Source organism: Anopheles funestus, chromosome 2RL (genome assembly GCF_943734845.2).
Source record: "Anopheles funestus chromosome 2RL, idAnoFuneDA-416_04, whole genome shotgun sequence".
In the NCBI taxonomy this organism is placed as follows: Eukaryota; Metazoa; Arthropoda; class Insecta; order Diptera; family Culicidae; genus Anopheles; species Anopheles funestus.
The window spans coordinates 8,994,452-9,019,454 of NC_064598.1; the positions used below are offsets into that span (position 1 = coordinate 8,994,452).

The following is a 25,003-nucleotide window of genomic DNA, read 5'->3' on the forward strand; positions in this document are numbered from 1 at the left end:
CCTTCCTTCTTATCCACTTGGCGTGGACGTGACGCATTGTGCTTACTTTCATGCTCCGTTTCACAGAGCCTTCCGGTCCACATCTGAACGGACGTCAGGTGCAATGTTTTGATAAAGAGTGTGTCACTTCAAAGCGGACATTTTCCAACCAGCTCCGTACCGACCATATGCCTTCCCGCTGGCGCTTATGGGTGAACCACACCGAAGGAAGGAAATATCCCAAGACACATATCATTCTTGCACGATAAAGAGCGATACATCGAGATGCACCTTGCAAGCAGTAATTTTATTACGACAAAGTGCTTTCTTCATGATCGCTGGGCAATTTCGACCCGCTTTACGTGCAATTGACACATGTCAGATGGGAAACGGAGAAGCTAAGTTAGTTTTACGCGTCTTTTAGAGATAGTGAGGCAGAAGCTAGAAATAAAACTTTGTGTATGGCGTTCGAAGCGCTCCAGCGCTCTGATAAGATGTGAGATGAAGATAGCGGAAGTATTGTCTCAAATCACCGGGTGCATTCAGTGTTATTACAGAGCAATGTACAGATACTAATATTTGTTGGAAAGCTGCTATAAGCATTTACAAGTTAAAGGTAGTAATTCTAAAGACAACTAAAGTCCCATAAAATAAAGAATTGTCTTTATTATCGTCTAGAATATATATGCTGAACCCAATGCCGAGGTAGTTTTTCAACTAATATTTTCGTTTCATATTATAAGCTAGTTCATTATTAAATATTTTGTCTGGAGCGACACTTTTGTCAGCTAGAATATGTCTTATTTTCAAAGAATTTATACAACTTTTCTAAATTTCTCTTTCTCTCTTTCTCTCTCCAATTCCAGGAACATTCCTACATTCAACTTTATCACCCGGTGTGTGAACTATTGAAACCATTTCACTCAAGATGTGTACGAGGGTTCGCAGAACTAGCAGAAAATTAATGATCATCAAATCAAAGATGAAGTGTCACTGAGCAGCACCCCGTAGCGAAAGCTTTGCTCCTTCCAATGGAATTCCTTACCGTTCGCCAGTAACCGTGTATGTGTGCGCGTAAGTGTAAGTGTGTGAGATAGAGCGTGTAGAGGGTGTGTTGAAGTGTAGTGTGGCGTGAAAAAAGGTTTTCCACCAACCTGAGTGAGTGAAGCAACGAAGGGGACGCACGAAGCGAAGTGGGGCCGAACCGGACAGTGTGGTGTGGTCCTGCGTCCCGTATACTGTATGATGAATCCTTCCAACGATGACACGACAAAATACATGGTTTCATCCTCGTCATCCTCGCACCTGCAGTCGGCCGCCGCCCTGCTGGCTTCGTCGCTCGGACTCGCCGACGGTGGTCTGTTCTTCAATCAAAGTGCCCGTGATCGGGACGTTGGCACACTGGCGTCGTCATCGGCGTCGGCGGCGGCAGCAGCAGCAGCAGCAGAATCTGCGCTGGAAAGTGCCACTGCCAGTGCGGACACGCTCTCCATATTCGATGCGTCCGGAAGCAGCATAATGTTGCAGGGCTTCTCATCAACCGCACCCATCGGCAGCTCGATGGAGACGCCCGGTGCGGATGAATCGATCGTCGATGGAGGTGTTAGTGGCGAATGGATCGACGTGGTGCTGCTGGTGCTGAAGGCTTCCATCATGATGTTCATCATAGTGGCGGCCATCTTTGGCAACTTGCTCGTCATCATCTCCGTCAAACGCCATAGGAAGTTAAGGTAAGCACGGTGAGGAGCGTATTTTTGTTCCTGCCGGTCTCCAATCGAAAACAAAAGAAAAAGCCAAAACCTGTTTTATCCGGCTACGGATCGCAGTTACTAGTTTGCGGACGTGCTAATGCGTCAACATACCTTCAGGTTGATGGTAGAGTCGATGAAATGATCATTAGTGTGTAAAATGCGCAACTAATGGTAGGGAACTTTGGCGAAGACTCGAGCGAACCCCGTTGTAGACTATCGTCCGGCTAAAATGTCTTAATCGTCGTTTTCCTCCTTTGCAGGGTAATCACGAACTATTTCGTCGTATCGCTCGCCATGGCTGACATCATGGTGGCAATGATGGCCATGACATTCAACTTTAGTGTACAATTAACGGGAAGGTAAGCAATAGTGATGGGATTCATCCTTTTTTTCGTTCGTTTTTGAAGTTCGGAAAAACCATAACGTCATCTTCGGTCGATGACTAGCATTGAATGAAGAGCTTTTGCGTAGTATTTTTAAAAGTGAGATAATCTTTATAATCTTATTAGTTTAATGTATTACAGTAGAGTAAAAAGGTTTCAATAATTGAATTGACTTGTCTTAAACAGCTGGAAATTTGGGTCGTTTATGTGTGATGTATGGAACAGCCTGGATGTCTACTTCTCCACCGCCAGTATACTTCACCTTTGCTGTATTTCAGTGGATAGGTATGCGAATAAAACATTTTTAGAATTAAAAATTTCTCATATCTTAGCAAATGCGAACACAACGGATAGCAGTTAAAGTGAAAATAACAATTAATCTAGCTAACTTAACCTTCCGTAACACCTTTCGTATCGAACGTTATCATTTCAGATATTATGCCATAGTAAAACCACTTAAGTATCCGATAAGCATGACGAAGCGAGTCGTAGCGATAATGTTATTAACTACATGGATATCACCAGCGCTGTTGTCATTCGTGCCGATCTTTGCCGGTAAGTAGCAAGTGTCGAATGAATGAGTTTGCACTAAAGCTCCTAATCAAACCATCCTCACGGTTGACACCTATATGGAAGTTCAGGGCAAGTGATAATAATATTATAATCGTTTAGAGCTTCAATGTTCCATCGTTCGTTGATGAAAACGAATCGGTGGATGTATTTAAGTAAATTTCGCATCAAAATAAATCAATTTTTAAAATTTTGCTAAATTTCCCAAAAAAAACCAAAGCTAACCCCTTAGGAAATTTTCGAGTTTTCAGAATTTTATATTTTTTTGTTTTTTTTATGCTTTCTTCTATTTAAAGCATTATTTGAGTGAAAAGAAACTTAGTTCAACCAATTCGCATCAAAATAAATCAATTTTTAAAATTTTGCTAAATTTCCCAAAAGAAACCAAGACTAACCCCTTAGGAAAGTTTCGAGTTTTCTGATTTCTTTATTTTTTTCTTATTTTTTATACTTTCTTCTATTTAAAGCGTTATTTGAGTGAAAAGAAGCTTATTCCAACCAATTCGCATCAAAATAAATCAATTTTTAAAATTTTGCTAAATTTCCAAAAAAAAACCAAGGCTAACCCCTTAGGAAATTTTAGGGTTTTCTGATTTTTTTTATTTTTTTCTTATTTTTCATGCTTTCTTCTATTTAAAGCATTATTTGAATGAAAAGAAACTTAGTTCAACCAATTCGCATCAAAATAAATCAATTTTTAAAATTTTGCTAATTTTCCCAAAAGAAATCAAGGCTAACCCCTTAGGAAATTTTCGGGTTTTCAGATTTTTTTTTTTTGTTATTTTTTATGCTTTCTTCTATTTAAAGCATTATTTGAGTGAAAAGAAACTTAGTTCAACCAATTCGCATCAAAATAAATCAATCCCCTTAGGAAATTTTCGGGTTTTCAGAACTTTTTATTTTTTTCTTATTTTTTATGCTTTCTTCTATTAAGAGCATTATTTGAGTGAAAAGAAACTTAGTTCAACCAATTCGCATCAAAATAAATCAATTTTTAAAATTTTGCTAAATTTCCCAAAAAAAACCAAGGCTAACCCCTTAGGAGATTCAAATTTACAGAATCTTTTTTTTAAGATAGTATTTAAGGGATGCTTTTTAAATACAAAAAAAACATAAATGACCATCAATTCACCAAACAAGGAACTAAATCAACTAGGTGAATACAAATGAGGTATTCTAAAAGGTCAAAATAGTCTACACATTATCAGCTCGTGAAACGGAAACATTTCTTGCTAGTGTGAGGGTCATTAAGCGCGGCAGTTAGTTGTTGTTTACATGTTTATGATGCATGCTTCCATTATTGGTTGTTTCGATCGTAACACCAAACATCAAGGACGATCATTATCACCACAACCTTAAATGTTAATCGATTTGTATGAATAATTAATCATTAACCACAACCACAATATGTCACGTTCGCTTCTTTTGATTTCTCTTTTTATCACCCAAAATCACGTTGGTCATTAGGTTGGTACACCACGGACAAGCACAAGAAGGAGGTGCTGCTGAACCCGGACAGCTGCCTGTTCATCGTCAACAAGCCGTACGCGGTCATCTCCAGCTCCATCTCGTTTTTCATCCCCTGCACGATCATGGTGTTCACGTACTTCCAGATATTCCGCGAGGCCAACCGGCAGGAGAAGCAGCTGGCCCTCCGGCAAGGCACTGCCATGCTGATGCATCAACACAACGTGGGTGGGGGCGCGGGTGGTGGCAGCGGGGGCGGTACGAATGGGGAGGCACTCAGTGGTAGTGGTTCGTCGAAGACGCTTACCCTGCACGAGGTGGATGCGGAACAGACGCCAACCAAGGATCGGCATCTGATCAAGATGAAGCGAGAGCACAAGGCTGCCCGAACGCTCGGCATCATTATGGGAACGTTCATACTTTGCTGGCTTCCGTTTTTCCTCTGGTGAGTAGGCGGTTGATGCAATATATGCATGAAATATTTACCCAGCTGAGCTTCAGGTTTAAGTTTAAGTTTGTATGTATGCATTCAGTCTGATTAAATTCTTAACCGGATGGAAGCTGTATTTTATATAAACAATAAATTTACCCAACTTCATCTCGCCCTTCCCGTCCCAGGTACATCATCACCTCGCTGTGCGACAAATGTCCCAATCCGGATATAGTCGTTGCACTAGTCTTCTGGATCGGGTACTTCAACTCCACCCTGAACCCGCTCATTTACGCCTACTTTAACCGGGACTTCCGGGAAGCGTTCCGGAACACGCTCGACTGCATGTTCTGTGCCTGGTGGCGCCGAGAAACGTCCCCACTAGACATTAACGTACGGCGTGCGAGCCTACGGTACGACTGCCGGGCCAAGAGTGTATACTCGGAGAGCTACCTACGGCCCTCGTCCCAGACGGATCGGTTCAATAGCGAGATCGGTGAGAGCCTGTAACGGCGGTACGATGATGTCGATTCTGAAGCCACCGAGTGTACCCGGTTCTTCGAGTGAATGGGGTACATATCTCTCCTTCCCCCTCTCCCTTGCGCTCCTCCTACCCCCCTTCATGCCACATGCCAAAGAAGACTAGATCATGTTGTGTGCAACCGGAAGTGGAAAATCTCCTGTCAGAGGAAACATGTCACATGTCGTTACCAAGGATACGCTACAAACGCTTCTGTTGCACTAGTTAGTACACTAGACCTGTTAAGAGTTTATACATCGGAATCTATTGCTTGGTTATGTATTTATTACATTAGCTCATAGTTTATTGAGTCGTTTCGAGACAAGTCTGTTTAGTTGTGTAGTGTTGTTTTATTTTTTAAATACTAGCTCTAGAACCGGTCACTGTTCTCGTTCGCCAGATTGTTATAGGTTATCAACTTTAGGGAATATAATAATTGCACGCACACACAGTATGTTCCCATTATCTGCCTATAACGCTCAGATATACGCTGGTGTTTCATATACGTTCCCGCATTCGTCTTCACACAAAAAAGAATCTATTCTCGGACAGTTATTTCCGTCTTCTTTCCAGCAATAAAAAAACAACGGCAAGTCCCAAAATTAGCATACGCTAGCGTAAACCATCACACTTAAGCGAAGAAAAGTGGAGGTGGCTTTCTTGGCATCTCCGAAAGGGCAAAGGACAACTGTACGCATTCGAGGTGCAGCTGTAGGGTTGCGTTAAGAGTGAGTGGATCTACTCTTCTTCTTACCATCCCACTCCACTACTACTGAAAGACAGAAAAAAAATTAGACGAATCGCTGCCAGTTTTTATCCAACCCGTGTCGGGGTACGTGATGCATTCATGCGACACAAACCCCAAAACGAAATGATCTGTGCACGATCAGTCTTAAAAGGGCGTGTGTGTGCTCGAAAGGTGTTGCAAAGTGCAACGAATCTTGGTGTAGAAAGCGTCAAAAAAGCGTCGCACGCTGTCAAGATGGGAAAAACGGAACGGAAGCGGATATGTAAACCAATGTGACGTAAAACATAAATTGTAAAACATATAACAGAAATCAATTTAGTATCACAACATCCTTGTGCAAAACATTAAACAAAAAGTCGATATACATTCTTAACAATATACAGACTCGTACACATGATTCAAGATACACAAAAAACACACACACAGAGCATAACTATTCAAAGCGGGTATTTGTTCGTAAGAAATTATAGTCCGTACATCAAACGTATTGTGTAGTATGTAGCAAAGAGAGAAAAAAAGGTGAGAAAAGCCGAAAAGCGAAAAACGTGCGAATGTAACTGTAAACATGACACAAGAAAGCTAGTGAAAAAATGGTGAATGAATGTTAATATTTAGCATTGCAGCATTGTAGCAAATGTAATGGTGGTATCATTAGACAAAGTAGTAATGGAAAATGTAGCCAATAAATATTACAAAAAAACCATTAGATGAATAAGAATGCCCAAGTTTTCGGGGTTCCTTCGGATTGTATGTCGAACCGATTTACTGAACTGAAAGCAAAGCATGCAAAGCAAACAGATCGTTTAGCAGATCGTAATCTACAATAAGTTTCGTAGTTTGTGAAATGAAGAAAGAGAGAGAGAGAGAAAAAACCCAAAAAACTACATCGAACGTAAAATGTAAATGTAAAGTGAATGAATAAAGTGTGTAACAAAATTTCATCATTATACTGCTACGGAAGGCGTCGAATCAGTGACAAAATGTTACCCGTGAGCAGTCTTAACACAAGCAAGCAAAAAAAAAAAATCAAGTGAAAAAAACAATAATTTTCCCTCCCAAGTTGTAAACGAAAATTCGCTCCATGGACAATACATTCGTGCAATATCTTTAACACTCAATTATCTACCAGATCCGGTCGGATCACTTTTATGCTGGCACCATGCCAAGATATACACGTGCGACATGTTGCACCACTTCGGTGGACTTGCATTCCATTTGGCGCATTTTCCAGCGTTGCATATCGATGTCCGCGTGCTTGTAATGATTGATGGTCAAACACATGCACTGCGATTTGCCGCGTTGGAAAAGTAAGCTTTTCTGATTGGTCAGTTTTAAAAGCAACGATGGCTGCAGGAACATGGTTTCCTTCGCTTCTGCTGCGAAAAACCCAACAGCAGGGGTTAGTTGTTTTTACTGTTTTGGAACCGGATCGTTCGGAACGAATTAATTGACAAACCGAGGCAGACCGTGTGCGTGGCATCGTTGTCTCGGATGGGTGTGGGCGTGCGCATGTAAATGCAATGAAAAACAGATAAACATCGCCAGCGACTTGGAACTTGGAACGGTATCAATTTAAAAGCAATCCCTTCGCGAGATCCAATCCGCTCGCTCTCTCTCTCTGGAAGGATGGCGAGGATTCACTACTGTTGCACTGTTGCACTGTTTGCTTATAATTGCCAACGGGTCGTGATGCGTTGGAAGTAATTTACATACCTTTGCCGTAGCGTTCATCGCTGATGTTCGTGATTGTGTCCCGAGATAGCAATCGTCCCGATCGCGATCAATGTGGTTCAACACACGAGACGAACAGACGTTTGATTGCTGAAAGGTTAGCAAACAGCACAAGAGCAAAAACCCCGCCGGGTCAGTTTGGTTGTGATTCGACTTGATTCCTTTTCCGGATTGAATACAAGATCGGAGTACGTTCGACATCGTTTCGTATGCAATTTCGGAACGCGACTTCACCAATAATGTTGTCGATGCGTACGATACACTTTACTTTTCCCGTTGCAATGAGATGCAAATTTCATTTTGCGCTTTCGAAAGCTTCCAATTCTGTGCTAATGCTGTCTGTTTGATCCCTTTCGAATCAAATAATTCCTTCCCGTTTTTCTCGCGTTTCCCCGAGCAAAAACCCAACAGCAACACACATAAACACACGTAACGTAAGCTGACGAAGATAAAGAATTCAATAATCAAAGGAAAACATACCACCGGCATAGAAAGTGATGCATTTGGATGGTGCACCTCTGCTAATGCAGAACTGCTAAAACCGCAAAGCCCTGCAAAAACCGTTACGGTTTTGCAAAACGTAAAGCGCTAAGTTGTTGGAATAATACAAAAAAAGCAATATTAAGTGTAAAAAAATCAAGTGAAGTAAAATTGAAGAATAATATTTAAAACTGCTAGTTCGAGCTGGCGGTGAAAACAAAACCGGTGAGATGGAATGTTAGGATTATGGTAATAAGTAAAAGTAGTCCCGATTAAAGGTCACCGCCATCGTGTGGGCGGATGGCCAATCGTTTATCATTCGATGTGCACTCGTTTTTGATGGATTGGTAGAGAAATACGAGCAGGAACAGTGTAGAACTATAGGGGTAATTTCATCGTCCATTTTTCTACCCGTCTCGTCGGAAAATTGTAGAAATCATAGAGAAAGAAGAGAGGGAAAAATACATCCGTTCAAAAGGGAAAAGTATTTTTCTTTGATAAATGGAGTATAGCTTTTTTATTGCAATATTTATTTTGTTAGAGAAATTATTATTTAAAGCAAGTTAAACATAAATGGACGATTTGCATCAGCGAATGACGGCTTAAGACATTGATCGAAATATTTCGATTAGAGAGCTCGATAAAGGGAAACGCATGGCGAAATGGGGAGTAATATCAAAAGCGGTATATAATTTTTTTTACCCTTTGAAGCGTGTACAGTAGTTTCGAAATATACACCCATCACTTCCAATATAAATCAATCTTCCAAAGGAAAGTAAGTCGTTTCCAAAAAAAAACCTTCCTTCTTTTGAACCTTCCTTCCTTGCGGAGTTACACTAATGTACCTTTCATCCTCACCCACTTGCCCGTCTTTTCCCTCAACAACTCCCCATTTCAAATCCTCCCACTCCCTTCTAGCTCATCGTTTGATAAAGGTAGTGATGTAGAGAGTACTTCTAAACGTCGTTGTAAAATGTTGCATGCATGTGCAGCTCGTGTTGCACGGATATGCTTCGTCTGTAAATGCCAGAACATAAATGGGGCAGACAAAAAACCAAAAACCTTCAAAGTGTGCTGTTAACAGAGAAAATGCTCGGATGCTTCCGGTCGGAACTAGTGTGCTAGTGTATTTTGCAGGTACACGTGGGACGGTTGGGGAGGGCTATCAAGGGTGTGCATGTGACAGAGCGAATGCAGGATAAGGGTGTGTGTGTGTTTGTGTGGAGGTGCGTATGTGTGCAGTAGACAACCGTTGCTGCACTGGGTGTATGCGAGTGAGTATCGTTGTACAAAAAACAAAGACAACTCGGAAGCGGAAGAGCAAACAATCAGAATCAACGCGTAGTGGAATATAATTCATAAAATGCAAACATTACGCAAAGTCAAAAACAAGTAACAAATCCTTCCCTGTTTTTCTTCCTACGGACAGCGAGGCGACGGATTGTACATGTGGGATGTGTGCGGCATTACGATACACGTTAACTAAAAATAGTAATACAAAACTTCTTACAAACCCCCTTTATACAGTACGCACGCAATTACGCACAACGCGGAAAGGTCGAGTGGCGCACTGGCCGACCGATAAATACTGATGAATAAAACGCACGCGAAACGTGTGTACGAAGGAGCTGAAGTGGCGAGAATAAAAAAAAACAGTAAATAAAGTTGTATAAACACAGACAGAGAGCATCGTCCATCAAAGACACGAATGGCTGGAGATGGTTCAATTCCTTAAAGGCAAAAGCGTTTCCAGTTAACCGCCGGCACTCGGGAGGAATTGGTCCAAGCGCTTACTGTGTGTGTGCATCTCGTACATAATTAACTTACCCATGTATCGTGGCTACCGAAAATGGCAAAATGTAACAAATCTGGCGTTCAACAATCAAAACTGTTTCCCTACTTTCACCGAATGTTCCCCATTCTCCCTTTCTCCCCCTATGCAACCCTTCAAAGTAGACCATAAAAAATGATACAAAGCAAATCATCCATAGCAACCGAGTTAACCAGTGTGTGTGTATGTCTGTGCGTGTGTATGAGCAGGACGGGAATAAAAAAAAAGCAAAATCATGCTACAGCAATGTAGAAATGAGAAATAAGAAGGAGAATGGGTGTGTTTGTGTGTGTGAGTGCGTGCGTGAAGGGGTTGTAAGTGACAGAAAGGGTTTAGAACATTCGTAGTAGAAAATTTATATACAAATACACAAGTAGCGTTAATGGGTCTAGTCGTATAACTGATGCTTAACAAATAGATAACTTTAACTGGTGTAAATGTTATCCTTAAGATGGTGTTCAGTTTCCGAAATCGAACACTAAACCGAACAACAAAACCACAAAGATCAACACGAAAGCGAAACAACAACAAACCATGAAATTACGTTGGTCCTTTTGTATCGCTTTGTTTTGTATTTAACCAACTCGATTCATTTGGATCTAAAGCAAAAGTAAAAGTTTCTATTTATTAAAAAAAAAACAATGAAAATCGTTAGTAGTGAAAGGTGCCATAAAGGTTCAAATGCTAAAAAATGAAGTGACCCGACATGAGGTGATAAGAGTGAGATTATCCTGAGGATATGGATAAAAGCTCTAGGAGCTCTGAAGATTCTAAATTTGCAGCATGAGAAACAAAAACCTAACAATCCATCAGCGATCACGTTCTTGGGTTCCGAAAGCACAAATTAAAAATCGTTCACACATGGATGGTATGCATTTATTTCACCTATGAGCGGGAAGAGTAGTAAGGACTCATCCAATATCTATGATACCGAGAACAGAGTAATAGAGAACGGAGGCTCCAGCCAGCCGTCCAGTACGGTATGAGTGGAATTGTTGCTGCGAGCTGCTTATGGTGTTTTATTTTAAACTAGGAAAAAGACTAAAAGGCCGTTGTATCAGAGCAACATTTGATCATTAGAGTCGAAGCTTAGCGTAGAAGACAAAAAGCGTATAATTATTTATTAAGTCTTCTGATTTTCCCCCCGCCCTCAGTAATGGTGACGTTGAATTGAATGCGTTTCACTGAATAAAACAGAAATGATTAAAATGATGTAAACTTTACATGACTCGAACTATTGCATTAATATCACTATTTAATTTTCTTTAATGGTAAGTTATTTCAATTTAATTTAGATTATTTAGTCTTCTGTTGAATAAATAAAAACTTTTTTTTTGTAAATTTTTCTCAAACAAATCATGAGAACTGTAAAGTTTATGCTAATAATGAAATGAAATGTAAAAAATGATACTCACTCGTTCCGCTGTGCGTGACGTTATAATTCAATCGAATCCGTTGTGCTGTTATACATACAAACTGATATTGTTTCTCACATATAGATGGCGCTACATGACAGACGTTCAAAATAGATGTGCGTAAAATATTAAATAATTATGTTTCTTATTAAAGGATTATGTGGATATTTCATAATGTATTATTGTTTTAGAAAATAAAAAGAATACTTTAATTTAAAAAAAATATCATTATAATTTTTAATTATAGTTTATCATTTTACAACAAGAAGTTTGTTCGTTTTCTACAAACCACTAGGCGCCTCCATTGCATAAGAGAAGTCACATTTTCCGTGACACACCTTCAATTTTCACCCTCAGCTTCTTTCAAAGAGTTATCAACCAAAAGAAAAACAAATTTTCTTTCACAGCCAGGCATTTTCCGAAGCACACGGCAACACTAGTTAGTTACACTTTGGCATTTAACATTGGTTTCTATTTTCGACAGTCTTTATTCACGGTTGTTTGCAAGTGTTTATTGTTATTCGAGAGAGAGAGAACCTCCGTTAGTGAAGATACATGCGATAGCAGGAATCTGTTGTCTATCAAGATGTGTTTCATTACCAGTAAATAAATATATCCTTTCCGATAAAGACCTTCCACTGGTGGAAAAAAATACTTTCCATCAGAACGCTTGGTATAGCGCGTTGCATAGCTTACCTACAATTTCGCCTAGTGAGAGAGCACAATCGTTTCACCTAAATCCTTATTCTTACCAAACCGAACGCTTTCAAACGCCAAAAACCCAACAATACCGTAGCAGAAAGTTCTTACAAATAGTTGTTAACGGATAGCTTTTCTTTTTTAACAAAAAATCATGCCTTCGACCCTACCGAAGTGTTTTTGAAAATCATATACTGCTCTACACGTAATCTCTCACCCACTACACACTCACACATGCACACAAACATACACACACATACAAACCAACATATACACCAAACAGCGATACAGTTTTCAGTTAACTAGCGTGTGCATCATGTTGCGTTGGTTTAACATCGTACGTTTTCTCCTTGTGCGGGGATATGGTTGTTTTTTTTTGTTTGTTTGTTGTTTGCTGCTTGCTGTTCGCAAAGTTTCCAACACTACCATAAACTGTTTGACGCTTCAGCAGCAGTAGCGGTTCTATTAGTAAACATTACTTTAACTTCAATAGTTTGCAGGCTAATTTGTTTGCGTTTGTTTTTTTTTTCGTAAACTATAGATTTTGCACAGTCGGCTGATGAATATTGCCGCCAATATCTTGACGGATATGATTACAGGGAGGGGAACAACCTTTACATGCGTGTGGCGCTGTGTTTGTTTGCTTGATTTTTGCTTCTTCTCTGCTTTGTGAGTGTTTCATTTGTTAGAATGTTTCGCTACGGTTTCTATACAAAATATTTCACACACACACACTAACACCGTGCGCAACGTTTACTAGTGTTAATTTACCCGTCTGAATGTTTAAGCTAGGAGTTTTCTCACTTGAAAGTTTTTAACAGTACTTTGATGAAATGGCTGCAGCCCCTTCGAGCGTTCATCATTTCGATTCACACAGTGTTTTTTAGTTTTCTTCTATTTGTTTCAATCCTAACTTGCAATTTACTGCATGCTGCATCAATATATTTGCTACAAAAAAACATTGCCCACTAACATTTATTACTGCTTTGCTGTCTTTTATATTCTTTTACAAAAGAAATACAATCAAAGCTGTAAATGGAGAAAACCAAAAGTCTGCCCTAACGCGCTGGATTGTCGGTTTGGATTGCAATGTTGTAAAAACAAAACTCTTTCTATCTATTCGTTTCGGTCGAAAATATAAACAATCTGCATTCACCGTTGAAACGCAATGAAATGTTATTCTCCATTTTGAACTGTAAAATGGCGCAGCTTGTAAAGCCTCGTTACGTTTCGCACTAAACAACAAACAGCGGAAGCTTTCACGTCGAGGGCGCCACTATACGTGGTATGAAAGTATTCACTCCTTTAGTGAAATATTTCATCATGCGCTTTCCCGAACCTAACACTACTAAGCCGTTGCAGGAGGCAACCGATTTTTGGCGCGAAATGATGTAAAGCTTCGTGTGAACTAAAATTCAGACCGATCACTACCTTGGCTATGTCGTAACGCTATCAAGTTTCGTCTCTTTAAAACAAAGAGATCCACTATGCTATGAATTTATGAACACCTAAATTTCATTGCCTCAGGTTTCAAGCGCCTTCGTCAATTTACTTTGATATAGCGCGAGTACGTCTCGACTTTAGTGTTTAGACACATCGGCATTCACACATCTACAGGTAACATCTACGTGTGGTAGGACATGTTGCGTATGTGGCTGCTGCTGGTGATGTTTGTGCTTAGACAAACATTGACGGTTTGGCGTACATACAGATAGCGATATAGGACGCTTCATGCCTTACAACTGTCCAGTATGGGAGGAAGGCAAAACAGAGGATTCTCTTGGTTTGTGAGAGGAAATTCATTTAATAACAGCTATTATTGCTACATTTCACACTATGTACTCGGTGCATTGTTTGGGTCCGTAATATTAAACAAGAACACAGTTTCGATTTCGAGGAAGAAAAAAAAAGGTCTCTAAAAAACTAAAGTACCTATAAGTGATGTTTTTTTGCAAGGATCTCTCTTTCGTACGAATCTCGTTTGTAATCACAAAGAAATATTTCTATTTTTAGGGACGGGAGACAAAAAAAAGCAAATGTTTAATACACTATCATCCGGTTAGAGACATGTTTTGTTTTTAATTCCCATTAAAATTTGTGCGCTTCTGCTTAGAACGTTGTGTAGGTGTATGGAATCAATATTGATTGTAACTTCGAGCTCATCACCACCACCATTTCCCAGCATAAGGAACTTCCAGCACTGCCATGCTGGAAATCGGATTATTGCCAAATTTGGTCCTGCGAGAGCGAGCTACCGTTCCGCCTTCGGCACACACAAAAAAAGCACTGCAAAAGGCCCGTTGACGAGCAAGTTACATTCAAACAGGTAGCCAATTCCCTTTTGGGGAAAAAGCTGATGGGTAAATAACGCTGAAAGCGTTTGCACCTCCCGTATGTTTGCTTACCGTGACGCTCGCTCCGGATCGTTTCGCTGGTACAGTTACGAACACATCCAAACCACCCGAGTGTATGTGTACCACACGCAGCCCATCGTGCTGGCTTGAGGGGCAGGATGCAGGAAGCAATACGCTCGGCAATGTTTGTCAATATTTGTCCGCTGCCGAACAGGCGAGTCGCGTGAATTGATCAAAGCTGACACAATCTGCCGGGCTGGCAAAGTGAGCAAACAGTCAGGGTTCGAGCGACAAAACGCGCTTTTTGCCCCCCCGGGCGGTGCGACGAGGTGACACGACCCCCGGGCACTGTCGGAACGGGTCCACAAAACGGCTTTACACCGGTGAGTCAATAGTGGGGCCAGTTTTGCAACCGTAAACTTCCCCGATTGCGTCTCTTCGATGCGTTGTAAGCAGCTGTCTAATTCGATTTTGAATCCAAACACCCGACCATTCCTGCCACCCTGCCTGCTTCCAGGCGTTTGCCCAAATTTGTGACACCTTTGCGGGTGGTACCGAAATCGTTCAATTATGCAGCACAAAGTGTCAGACTCGATCAGCATGATACCCCGCGGAGCAAAAAGCTTACCGCAGAGAGCTTATCAACGACGGGTCGGGGTCGAGGGCGGGAAGGAGTTTGGATGCTTTTTTGAGGGGGGTTTCGAGACATGGAGTTGTGGTTGCTCCCGTGGGTAGACAAAAAAGGTACGCCGTTATAAGAAAGGGCAAACATGGGGCACTGTTTGATGAAGATATTCATCATACGCGGTTCATTCAATCAGCGTCGGAGGGTTTTTACTGTTGCGTCTTCGCCGCAAGAAAAAAAAAAGAGAAACACTAACAACAAGTTGAAACAAATGTCGTCTTTTCTTCCGCGAAGCTGATCCGATTCGAACAAAAAGCAAACAAAATCAAAATTGAAGAAATCGTCTATATGTATAACCTACGGGTATGCACTTAATACTACACATAGTACACGCTGTGACCGTACGGGCTACGCCGGACAAAGCACGGCAGCAGGGACTGGAGCGTATTCCGGAATGCTTCCCGGAAGTCCCGGTTGAAGTAGGCGTAGATGAGCGGATTAAGCGTTGAGTTGAAGTACCCGATCCAGAACAGTATCGTGATGACGACGTCCGGACATGGACAAGCTTCTTCGCCGCAGAGCGATGTGATGACGTACCTGTAAAGGGTGAAAAACGGACAAAGAATACTTTTTACCTTCCGGCAAGTTGAAAGTTTTGTAATGTTTTGAAACAATCATTTATGGCATGAAGGGAGAATTTATCAATTCCTTCACCGAGTGATACACGGAACAGATATTATAAAAACCAAAAACGGAAAGAAACGAAATTTGTTCGCCTCGGGATGTAAAAGGTTCAGGCCTACGGTTCACAGTGTGATTCTTTTTAAGTAAATGCTAACAAAAGAACAAAAGAAATTCAAACAAAAAAGCAAAACATAACTAAATTCATTTCTTGGTACCGGGCAACGGTATTACGCTTGTCCAAACTCGTTTAAAGTTGAGTTCGCTTTTTTATGTTTCAATTTGTCATTCACTTCCACACGCAACCCCTCCAAGCAACATAGCGCCGCATTGGTTCCTGATCCCCAAGATCCAACGGTTGAAAGACCACTTTATATTCCGTTTGTTTTATCTGACTTTGGTTGTGTAATCCGAAAAATCGGCTTCCCATTGGGAACAGGGGACGATACATCCCAACGTCCCTTTTGGGGGGATGGGCGGAGTGTTGAAATACGAAACGCACAAACCGAACCGAATCCTCTGAAAAGTTGTTGGCAAGCTTCCGATGAGGTAAGAACTGATGCTTCCAAAAAAGCGGAAACTGAAGTCAGTTCATATTTCACCGCGAGCACAATGACTTGACATGCGTTGACAGCGTGCTCAAATCAACGGTGTATGTACATCTCGCATATGGTTCATGTTCCGCCGACATGCATGCATCCGTTCGACTGGAATTGTTTGGCTGCTTTGGTAATTGTTGCCAGTCGCAGTCGGTATTCACACTGAATGATAAACAGACGGATAATCCGGGCACAGGCTCCGAAGCGCCCGATGGCAGAGTGTGCGTGCAAGTACTCGTGACGTTGCTCTGTCACTGTGTGCCCGTAACAGTGTGACCGGGACCGAAAGAACGTATAACGAACGTATCCACAGAGCGTAAAAGCAACAACAGAAAAAAAAGGAAAGGAAAATGTCCTGCCCAGCTCCGATTACAGCCACTTTTCACTTTTGATTCGCGGCAATCATTCTTGCGGATAACGAGCCGTTGAGTGGCTGCTCTGCCCTCCGATTCGTGACCAACGTGAACGTGAACGTAGGAAGGGAAACAGGGGTATCAAGGGATCAAGTGAAGTGATCGGAAAGGAGGAGAGTGTTTCATTTGAAACTTTACGAGGTTTTTGGTGTTTTTTTTCTGTTTTTTGTTATTTTTATTTTTTATTTTGCGTTTTTATTTCGATTACAAGCGAAAACTTTTGCAGCACGTCGCATAATGGAAGCGATATTCATGATTTTCTGGGCATTTTTTTGCGTCTTTTGTAAAATATTCTGACGTGTTCGGAGTAGCCGAAACAAGACGAAAGCAATCCTACGCATTAATTGAACGCTTCCATTAAATGGTGACAACCAGAAAAAGAAATTGGGCAGCTATTTAGATGACCAAACGAAGCACGACAATGGCTTCCGAAATGAGAAGAAGGCACTTAAATGGAATATTTTAAAAGTGTGTTTTTTTATAATGATTTTGTTAATTTTAATAAATTGCTAAATTGTACCAGCGCAAGTTTTCGGGATTAATACCTTATGAAAATATTAATATTATGTTTCTTCAAATCTTTTAAAAATAATATAACGACGCTCCAACCGAACATCTATATGCCAGCTGGGCCGAACCTTAGAATATGACTAAAGTACTTCGGCTCCTCTGTAATAGGCTGTCAATTATAGACTTTGCTTAGGCCTTAACATAATTGGAGATGATTTTTAGTTTGAGATTTCTTCAAAAAAGTTATATCAGTTAGATCTCAGCGTCATTAAGAGAGTTTGAGATCTACGTTAAAACTTTAATTTATCATTCCATCACCTCTATTGATCTCTTGGCAAGATGAACCCATATAATGGCCAAACACTCCAACTTGTGACAAATCTTTATATAGGCAGCAAATTCCAGAGGACATTTTGTGGACATGTCTATGGTTCCTGGCAGAAAAAAAAAACATTACCTTTATGCTGATCGTCAACCAAAGAAGAACCATTTCTCGGGAACATTTTGTCGTGGTGGCGCTGTCAACATTCATCGCTTATGTAAAAATTTTAAACAACCCAGCCATTATTCCAATTGTGAAATTTATTGACTAAAAAATGTATTCATATGCATCAATTTATTTCAGATACATTTTCAATCAACCTGTTACACCAATTAACTGCTCCAATGCCCAATTATAACACTAAGCGTTGTTACTTTGGTGAAGCGAATGTTGAAATTGTATTTTTCCGTATTCATTTTTTGTAGTCAAAAAACATACAAAGAGACGAAAATCTACCCACAACAGAATGAAACAAGCTCGGTAGAACGAACATCGCTGTAATGGTAGCAATGCCGGTACAGCAAAATCGTTCAGTGAAGTGGACATATTTTTATTCTCTTCTTCCGTAATCAACTTAATTTAATTGCACCAATATGGCATGATCACAAACCTTGCTCTCCCCACACACACACCAACACAAACTCATGCAAACATATGGAAAATAAACCATTCAGTGACGATTTCCCGATTCTAATGAATTCCCTTCGCAGACAGCCACTCTTTGGAAAATGCACGATCCACGTACGATGACGATGACTCAATCAAATGGAAAATCGGTCAATTAATGTGTGCCACTACGGACACCAAACGGATGTGTTGCAATTTTGATAAGCATCGATAGTTTTTTGTTTTCTGCTCCACCCCGATGCTGATGCGTTCCATTCTTCGTGCGAAACGAAGGACAAACAAATGATCGTTTTGATTTGATTCATTTATGCTTCTTCATGCGTACGATACGATGTGGACCAATGTGCTACCCACAGCTTTAATCCAATTTGTCTGTCGGCGTGTGAGTTAATTATAAATCGACGACACTAGTGCACGGAAAGGATAAATAAAAGCGCCACGGCATACGGGTTGGAACATGATTGCTGCTATCAAATTAATATGCCTTTGCCCAATGTGGTGCTAATTGGTCCGCAAGCATGTACGGGGTGTATGGAAGATTAGGGGATGGCAGTGACAGTTAGTGACCAGCAGCAGTTCAACGGTATTTGCGTTCAATTGCGGTGACATCGGTTTAAGTGCAGCATTAATTGCAATCGCTGAGGTGCGAAATAAATACCGTGACGGGATTAGTTCTAATGAAATGGTATTCGTTTAGGTTAGGTATTTAACAGTCGGAACAATATTTTGTAATTAGAAATTGTAAAATGCGAGCGGAAAATGCGCTCAAATAATGCATGCATAATAGCTTACCAAGTATGCAGTAGAAGAATTTAAACTCGACCACCGAATGAATTTTAATAGAAACATTACAATTTCCCACAAGGTATTCCGTTAATCTGTTGTCCATAGGCATGCAAACAATTCCATTCGAGGTCGTAATTTTAAGCTTTGATTTAAAAATAAACCATTAACAATGCTGTTCACATCTTTGATGTGTAAATTAAATCAATCAAACACATTTCCTGCCCGTAAACCGCAACCGATGCAAAACCAATTGATTAATCATATTATCTACTAAATGGCATTCCGGTGGCACAACCATACCTAAAGAGAACAAAAAATAAAGCTTAACCTGCTGCCAACCTTTCCCCAGAGCTGGTTGAAATAAACGGCCGACGGATGGGTAAGTGAAAAAAGCTCTTTTTCCACTAAAGAAATTAAATTTAAGCTACCTTTGTACGGTATCGGCGTGTGTGAAGATTCGCCCTTTTCATCCTTGTGCAAGGGCGCGTCTTTTAACCGGATCGGACAAACCCGAACGCTGATACTATCGAAAGACAAAAGCCGCTATTCGGCTGCAGAAAGAGCGAAAGGCAAATGTTCCGATCCGAAGGATACTCACCACAGAAAGAATGGAAGCCAGCAGAGCAGAAACACTCCCATGATGATGCCGAGCGTCCGGGCCGCCTTATGCTCCGCCCGCCATCCTTTCGACGGTCGGGTCGAGGTACCACCTGCCGTCGTCCGCCATTCCCGATCGACACCGATGGTCCAGCCGGTTTAATTAGATTTCCCGTCCGATCGGAACGCGATGTGGTCCGATTTGATTCAGCCGGTGGGCCATTTCAGTCCATTCCAGTGTGAAGTGAGCAAGGGTCCGGTGAACCGTAGGGTACGTTGTTTGATGTTTAGATGACGCCGTTGATGGAGGTGGCAAACACACAAGTACCAGGTATACCAGCACACCAGACAGCCCGGAATCGAACCCGAACGATCAGCACGTGCAAGCGCACACGCAAATGAGGACGACGACACGAGGGAGTAAGAAAAGAAAACAGAAACAGATCGAAAGGTGGTAAGTGTAGGGCATAATTAAATCACGTATCGAGTATGCCCACCGGGAGCAACATTTTATCCCGCTGCATGACGTTTGACGAGGCCTAGCCTCCGAACGAGATTGCGTTCCTGCGATACAGCAAAGCGATACGGAAAAGTGAAGCAACACCATCGCGATGCACACGGGCCAAATGGTGCTCGATTGTACTACAAGTGCAAATTACTATGGCGCCTGATGGTGTGGATTTGTTCGTACGAACGTGGACAAATACCTTTCGGCACTCAATGCTTTTTCAGCAGCGTACAATATCACACAATGCCGGTGTTGTTGGGTGTCATTTTTCGCAAAAACACTGTATTAATGAACCTTTACTTAGATGCAACGAGTTTCAAAGTAAATGACATTAAAGTTCTCAGTTTTCTGTCTTGGTTAGTTGGTGTTTAAAAGGAAAATTTTAGCATTTAGAAAAGCTTTGCGGGTTGCTTAACAATTTAAAAATTGGTCTTAATATTTTAATTCAATTATAGAATGTTCAAGGTACACGATCATTTCGCCAAACTTTTTTTCTTTTTATCAATTAAAGAATTAAGACAACATTCTGCTTTTCAAATACAGTCAACCCAAGCTCATAAACGGTCCCTTTCTATTTCAGCCAAAGAACAAACACAGAAGGGTTTATTTGGCTTATCACCTGTACTTTGAGTATAAATATTGTTTCAACATCACTTGGTCGCTTCGTTGTACTTCTTCGAAAATCGCTGCGTTGTTTATTCAATTACCCAATTTTCTACGAAGCTCACATTTAGATGATATTTCTTTGGGGTCGTTTACAGATGTTAAAACAACACAGAAGAGTAATAAAAAATAATTGCGGCTAATGAAAGCTCAAAAGGTTCAGATGAAACAATAAGAATATCATTTGCGATACGATTCGAAGCATGTAATAGCATACTTGTAGCATTTGATAGCACAATGTCCGTTACAATATGTTACAATATTACATTTCTTAAATATTTCTCTTGTACGAAACAGTTATCCTCTGGCTGCCATCATATATACAGATTAAAATACTGAATACCTTTCGCTTAACTAATTTTTTGCTATCATGTACCATAATTATGCTAAAATGTGTTGCGACCGTCTTGCCATTTGAAGATTTTAAGCTGTCATATGAAATAAATATTCTAACATCTGGAAAACTATGTAGTTTAACACAAAAAGTGAATGAAGCTTATAAAATAAATGAAAGCTTTATATTATATTTATATTGAAAATAAAATTGTTCCAACAAATGTCAACACAGTAAGAATGTTGTGATACGAATGTTAACAAATATTCTACAAAGATGAACGTTACACATAAACGTTACACTCAACCAAAATGCCAAATTTAGCTCTATTCACAGTTTTTTATATATTTGACACGTAAAATAAACACTCAATTAACAAGTATTCTCTATATAAAAACATTAAACAATGTTAACAATCCACAAAACATTGAAAGCGTTTTCTGCTTAAATATAATCACAGAAATTGACATATTTTCCGATCATTTTGGTATCAAACATTGTTGTTATAAAAGAAGCACCCACTTTCTCATATCATTTCATATCAATCAGACATCTTAATTTGGCTTCCATCGTCCAGAAAAGCATGAATTAATTTACACTGTTTAACAGCGTTGTGTTGAGGTAAACAATTTCACAAACAAAGAGATGATTTAATTTTTTTCCACAACACAATGTCCTTACTGTATGGTGCAAATAGAAGTAATGTATTTACCATAAGGGCAAAAATAAAATCAAAATGCCCCATCAGTTTTATAAAAACCATCTTTTGCTTTACTTCCCAGCATAACCCAACATTCGCTACCAGTAAAACCGCAGCAAACGGGTTCGCGGTTTTGTTTGGCTTCAGCGCGATGAGTGTGGTGTATAAAACGTAAAAGTAAACATTGTCCAGTTTGGGTGAAAAAATAAGATAACAACAACCAAATTCCTACAAATACCACCGTTTCATTCTACACATCGTCGTGTATGCTGAACGCAGTCATGCTCTGTGCGGCTGACAGTATTTCCGCTCACACTTTCATCTTCCAATTGCGATCTGGCCGTAGCACCGTTCGCTTTGATCGGGAACAATTTTTTCCCCTCTTATGAAAAGCGACATGACGGAGCAGGTGGGCAGCAAACTCTAGCCGTAATTGTTGGATTTTCGCTTCTGCCGCAAGCAAAAAAAAAAAATGACAACGACAGTGGGAAGCCAAAAGTGGCATAACTAGTGGTAGACATTTCCTATCCGCGTTTGCTAAACGATTGTCCTTTGAACTGGCGTACATTTCAATGGTTGTTCCGGTTAGTTTTTCCGTTCGTGCCTTGGTGGGATCAAGGAATTTAGAAGGATCAAGCGGAAAAAGGGAACGATCCAGATCGTGGAATAGACTGAGCGATGCTCGGTGCATTGTTAGCGGAAATAAATTATCGCTTGGTGAGGGATGTGCACATTGGCTTTGTTGGTTTCGCAGGAAAGATATCGTCTTTCAATCTATCTGTATTTATGAAAAAAAGGGTTTCTTCATTATTTTTTTACAGTAAACGGCGTTTAAATGTTGAGCAAAGCGTTTTATCAGCTGAATTATTTGTTAGGAATAAAAGAAAAGGGTCAATTTAAGGAATACATTTTTTCATCACGATGGTGTTTCTAAACACGCAAACATTTTCGTATACAAAAACTGTACCTATTGCTTGAAAGTTTCATTTACTATTAATAACTGTTCAAAACAATAACCATATATAAATATTGTTCTCGTAGTAAACATTTAAATTGTTATTACATCTTTTCTTAGATCATGCAATGCGCTATCTTTCCGGTAAAATAACAGTTTAGCATAACTTAAAGCCGATAATCTACACTTTCTATGCAAGCAAACGTTTATATTCAAAGGCAGTGAATAGATTGGAATTGCAATTTAAATATGTATGGCAAGCGGAAATGCGAAGCGCCACAGTTCCCAGGCGACCGAAGCGACCAAGCAGAGTTAGCAGATGTGATTATCCGTAAGGGAACGTACTCCTACTTCACCCGCGAAACGGCACACAATTTTCATCGTAAAACATTTAATACGTCCATTGGAATCCAGGTTTTCCGATCAATTAAGTACGGACCGAGGTTTAATCGCTCCGTTGACACGGACGCTTCCATTAGGCGAGGCGTTGTTGGAAGCCACGATGGGCGCGTAGTTTTTTATACAAACGGCAAAGAGATGCGCCATTATGAGAGTGTTGGTAGGTGATATGATGGTTTGCTAAAACTAATCGCTTTAATCCTAATGGTGAAAATTTAAAAAATAGGCTAAGCTCTAATGAACGGTGTGAGTAGTGGATTAGCAGATTTAACAGGTTCCGTAGATGTTCTACAACAGCTACAAAGCGATTGGCAGGAAGCAGTTTTGTAACGATCAGTTATCTATTGAGAACAGGAGTGTAGCTCTTTTGGAGATCTTTAAATGTGTAGTGTGTCATAATTCACTACAAAAACAGACACAACACGACTAGTGGCTATATATCTAAGGAGGTGGCTAAGCAAACGTTAAACGCTAGTAAGGGAATTTATCTTAGTAAGGGAAGGAAGAAAACAGACACATTCCGAAAGTTTGTTAAGCGGGACAAGCGTTACAGAAGTACGAACAACACAACTGTGCAAGGTAATAAGCGTGCAAAGGAAGGAAGAACACTACGCAAGCAAAAAAGCAATCGAAGCAAATCGGCCAAACAACGAGCAACAAGCGCCGGGACAAGTAGACAATCGGACTGACCTTCTCCACATCCGACGCTGGGGCAACGCGACTGCCGGCAACCGGGCGGTACGGGACTGGGCACGGTTAACCGATTTCCGGCACCGGCACTGGTGGAAACGGTGGGTGAGGGTGGACCGAACTCGCATCCACCGCCGCAGGACACATGCACGGACGGGGCACGACGCAACCCGTACCGCTTCAGATGGTTCCACAGGCATTTGATCTTGCGGAACTTATGGTGCCGGCAGGAGGCCGCACCGGAACCATCGTCCTGGTGACCGGCCGGATAGCAACAGCTTGGCTGATTCGGCCGATAACGTTGCTGGTGCTGGTGCTGTTGCTGGAACTGCTGATGGTGCGGATGCTGATAGTGCTGATCGCCATGGGTACGACTTCCGGTACCGTCACAACCGGGCACACCACACATACCACCACCGGCACATCCGTCATCGTCCAGATCCGTGTCGGTATCGTTCGCGTGCACCACATTGTCGTTGTTGATCACAATACAAATGGCGCCACGGCGCTGATGTTTTTGACTTGAGTCTGCGGGGTTGTTTCGTTTCGATTGTGTGTATGTGTGCGACATGTGCGACAGAATGTTTTCGTTGGACATTGTTTAATGGGTGTAGTAAAAAATGGTCAAATTTTCCATTTCGAAGGACACACACACAGACACACATACAAGCAAGTTCGATTCACGTCAACGTTTGGTTTTCGATAATTCAGCAAAACAGATAGTATGCGACAGTGGCGATAGTGCAATAGAAGATAAAAGAGATAGATAGACCGAGAATGAGCAAGAGAAATAGCAAGATATGGTAGAGATAACGAACAGGGTTAATAAGATGACAAAAGGGAAAACTTTCAAGTGCATAATAACGTAAAATCGTCGTCCCAATTTGGTTCAGTACTGTTGTATGTGTTCAGTTCTTCGCTGAAAATGCAAACGACACTTCGCAGCATCCGAAAGAATTCAACATCGTACACACGGGAAACACACGCACTCGCGTTCCAAAAATACCGGAAGGAATGGTTTTTCTTTTTCGTATCGTACTGTGAACATTGAGAAGAAAGAGAAAGGAAAAAAAACAAAACACCCGAATAGCTTCCGGATCACGCACTAATGGGCTTCGTCTCATGGGCAAATCAATCAACCATTGAACCGAACCGGGCACACTTTGGAGCATCGCCAGTTGTTGGAAGCGATGATAAACGAAAGCTCTCACACGCGGGCGAACAAACTGAAACGGA

At 40.9% G+C, this 25,003-nt stretch overlaps 2 protein-coding genes across 10 annotated transcripts in view; one reads left to right on the top strand and one right to left on the bottom strand.

Annotated features, from left to right (window-relative positions):
* LOC125764708 (octopamine receptor beta-2R) overlaps positions 1-11,113 on the top strand; it is a 90,411-nt gene extending 79,298 nt beyond the window's left edge. For all 9 annotated transcript variants that reach the window (XM_049429245.1, XM_049429244.1, XM_049429246.1 and 6 more), the window contains 6 exons: positions 846-1,709; positions 1,991-2,089; positions 2,300-2,398; positions 2,547-2,668; positions 4,151-4,595; positions 4,769-11,113. In XM_049429245.1, the coding sequence (XP_049285202.1) occupies positions 1,222-1,709; positions 1,991-2,089; positions 2,300-2,398; positions 2,547-2,668; positions 4,151-4,595; positions 4,769-5,090 (1,575 nt within the window). In that variant the 5' untranslated portion in view covers positions 846-1,221 and the 3' untranslated portion in view covers positions 5,091-11,113. The remainder of the gene's footprint in view (positions 1-845; positions 1,710-1,990; positions 2,090-2,299; positions 2,399-2,546; positions 2,669-4,150; positions 4,596-4,768) is intronic.
* A 649-nt stretch (positions 11,114-11,762) lies between these two features.
* Positions 11,763-25,003, bottom strand: part of LOC125764675 (uncharacterized) — a 58,096-nt gene continuing 44,855 nt past the window's right edge. The window contains exons 8-10 of the mRNA XM_049429142.1: positions 23,768-24,295; positions 19,520-19,631; positions 11,763-15,580 (exon numbers count right to left, since the gene is read on the bottom strand). Coding sequence (XP_049285099.1) covers positions 15,361-15,580; positions 19,520-19,631; positions 23,768-24,295 — 860 coding nt within the window. The 3' untranslated portion in view covers positions 11,763-15,360. The remainder of the gene's footprint in view (positions 15,581-19,519; positions 19,632-23,767; positions 24,296-25,003) is intronic.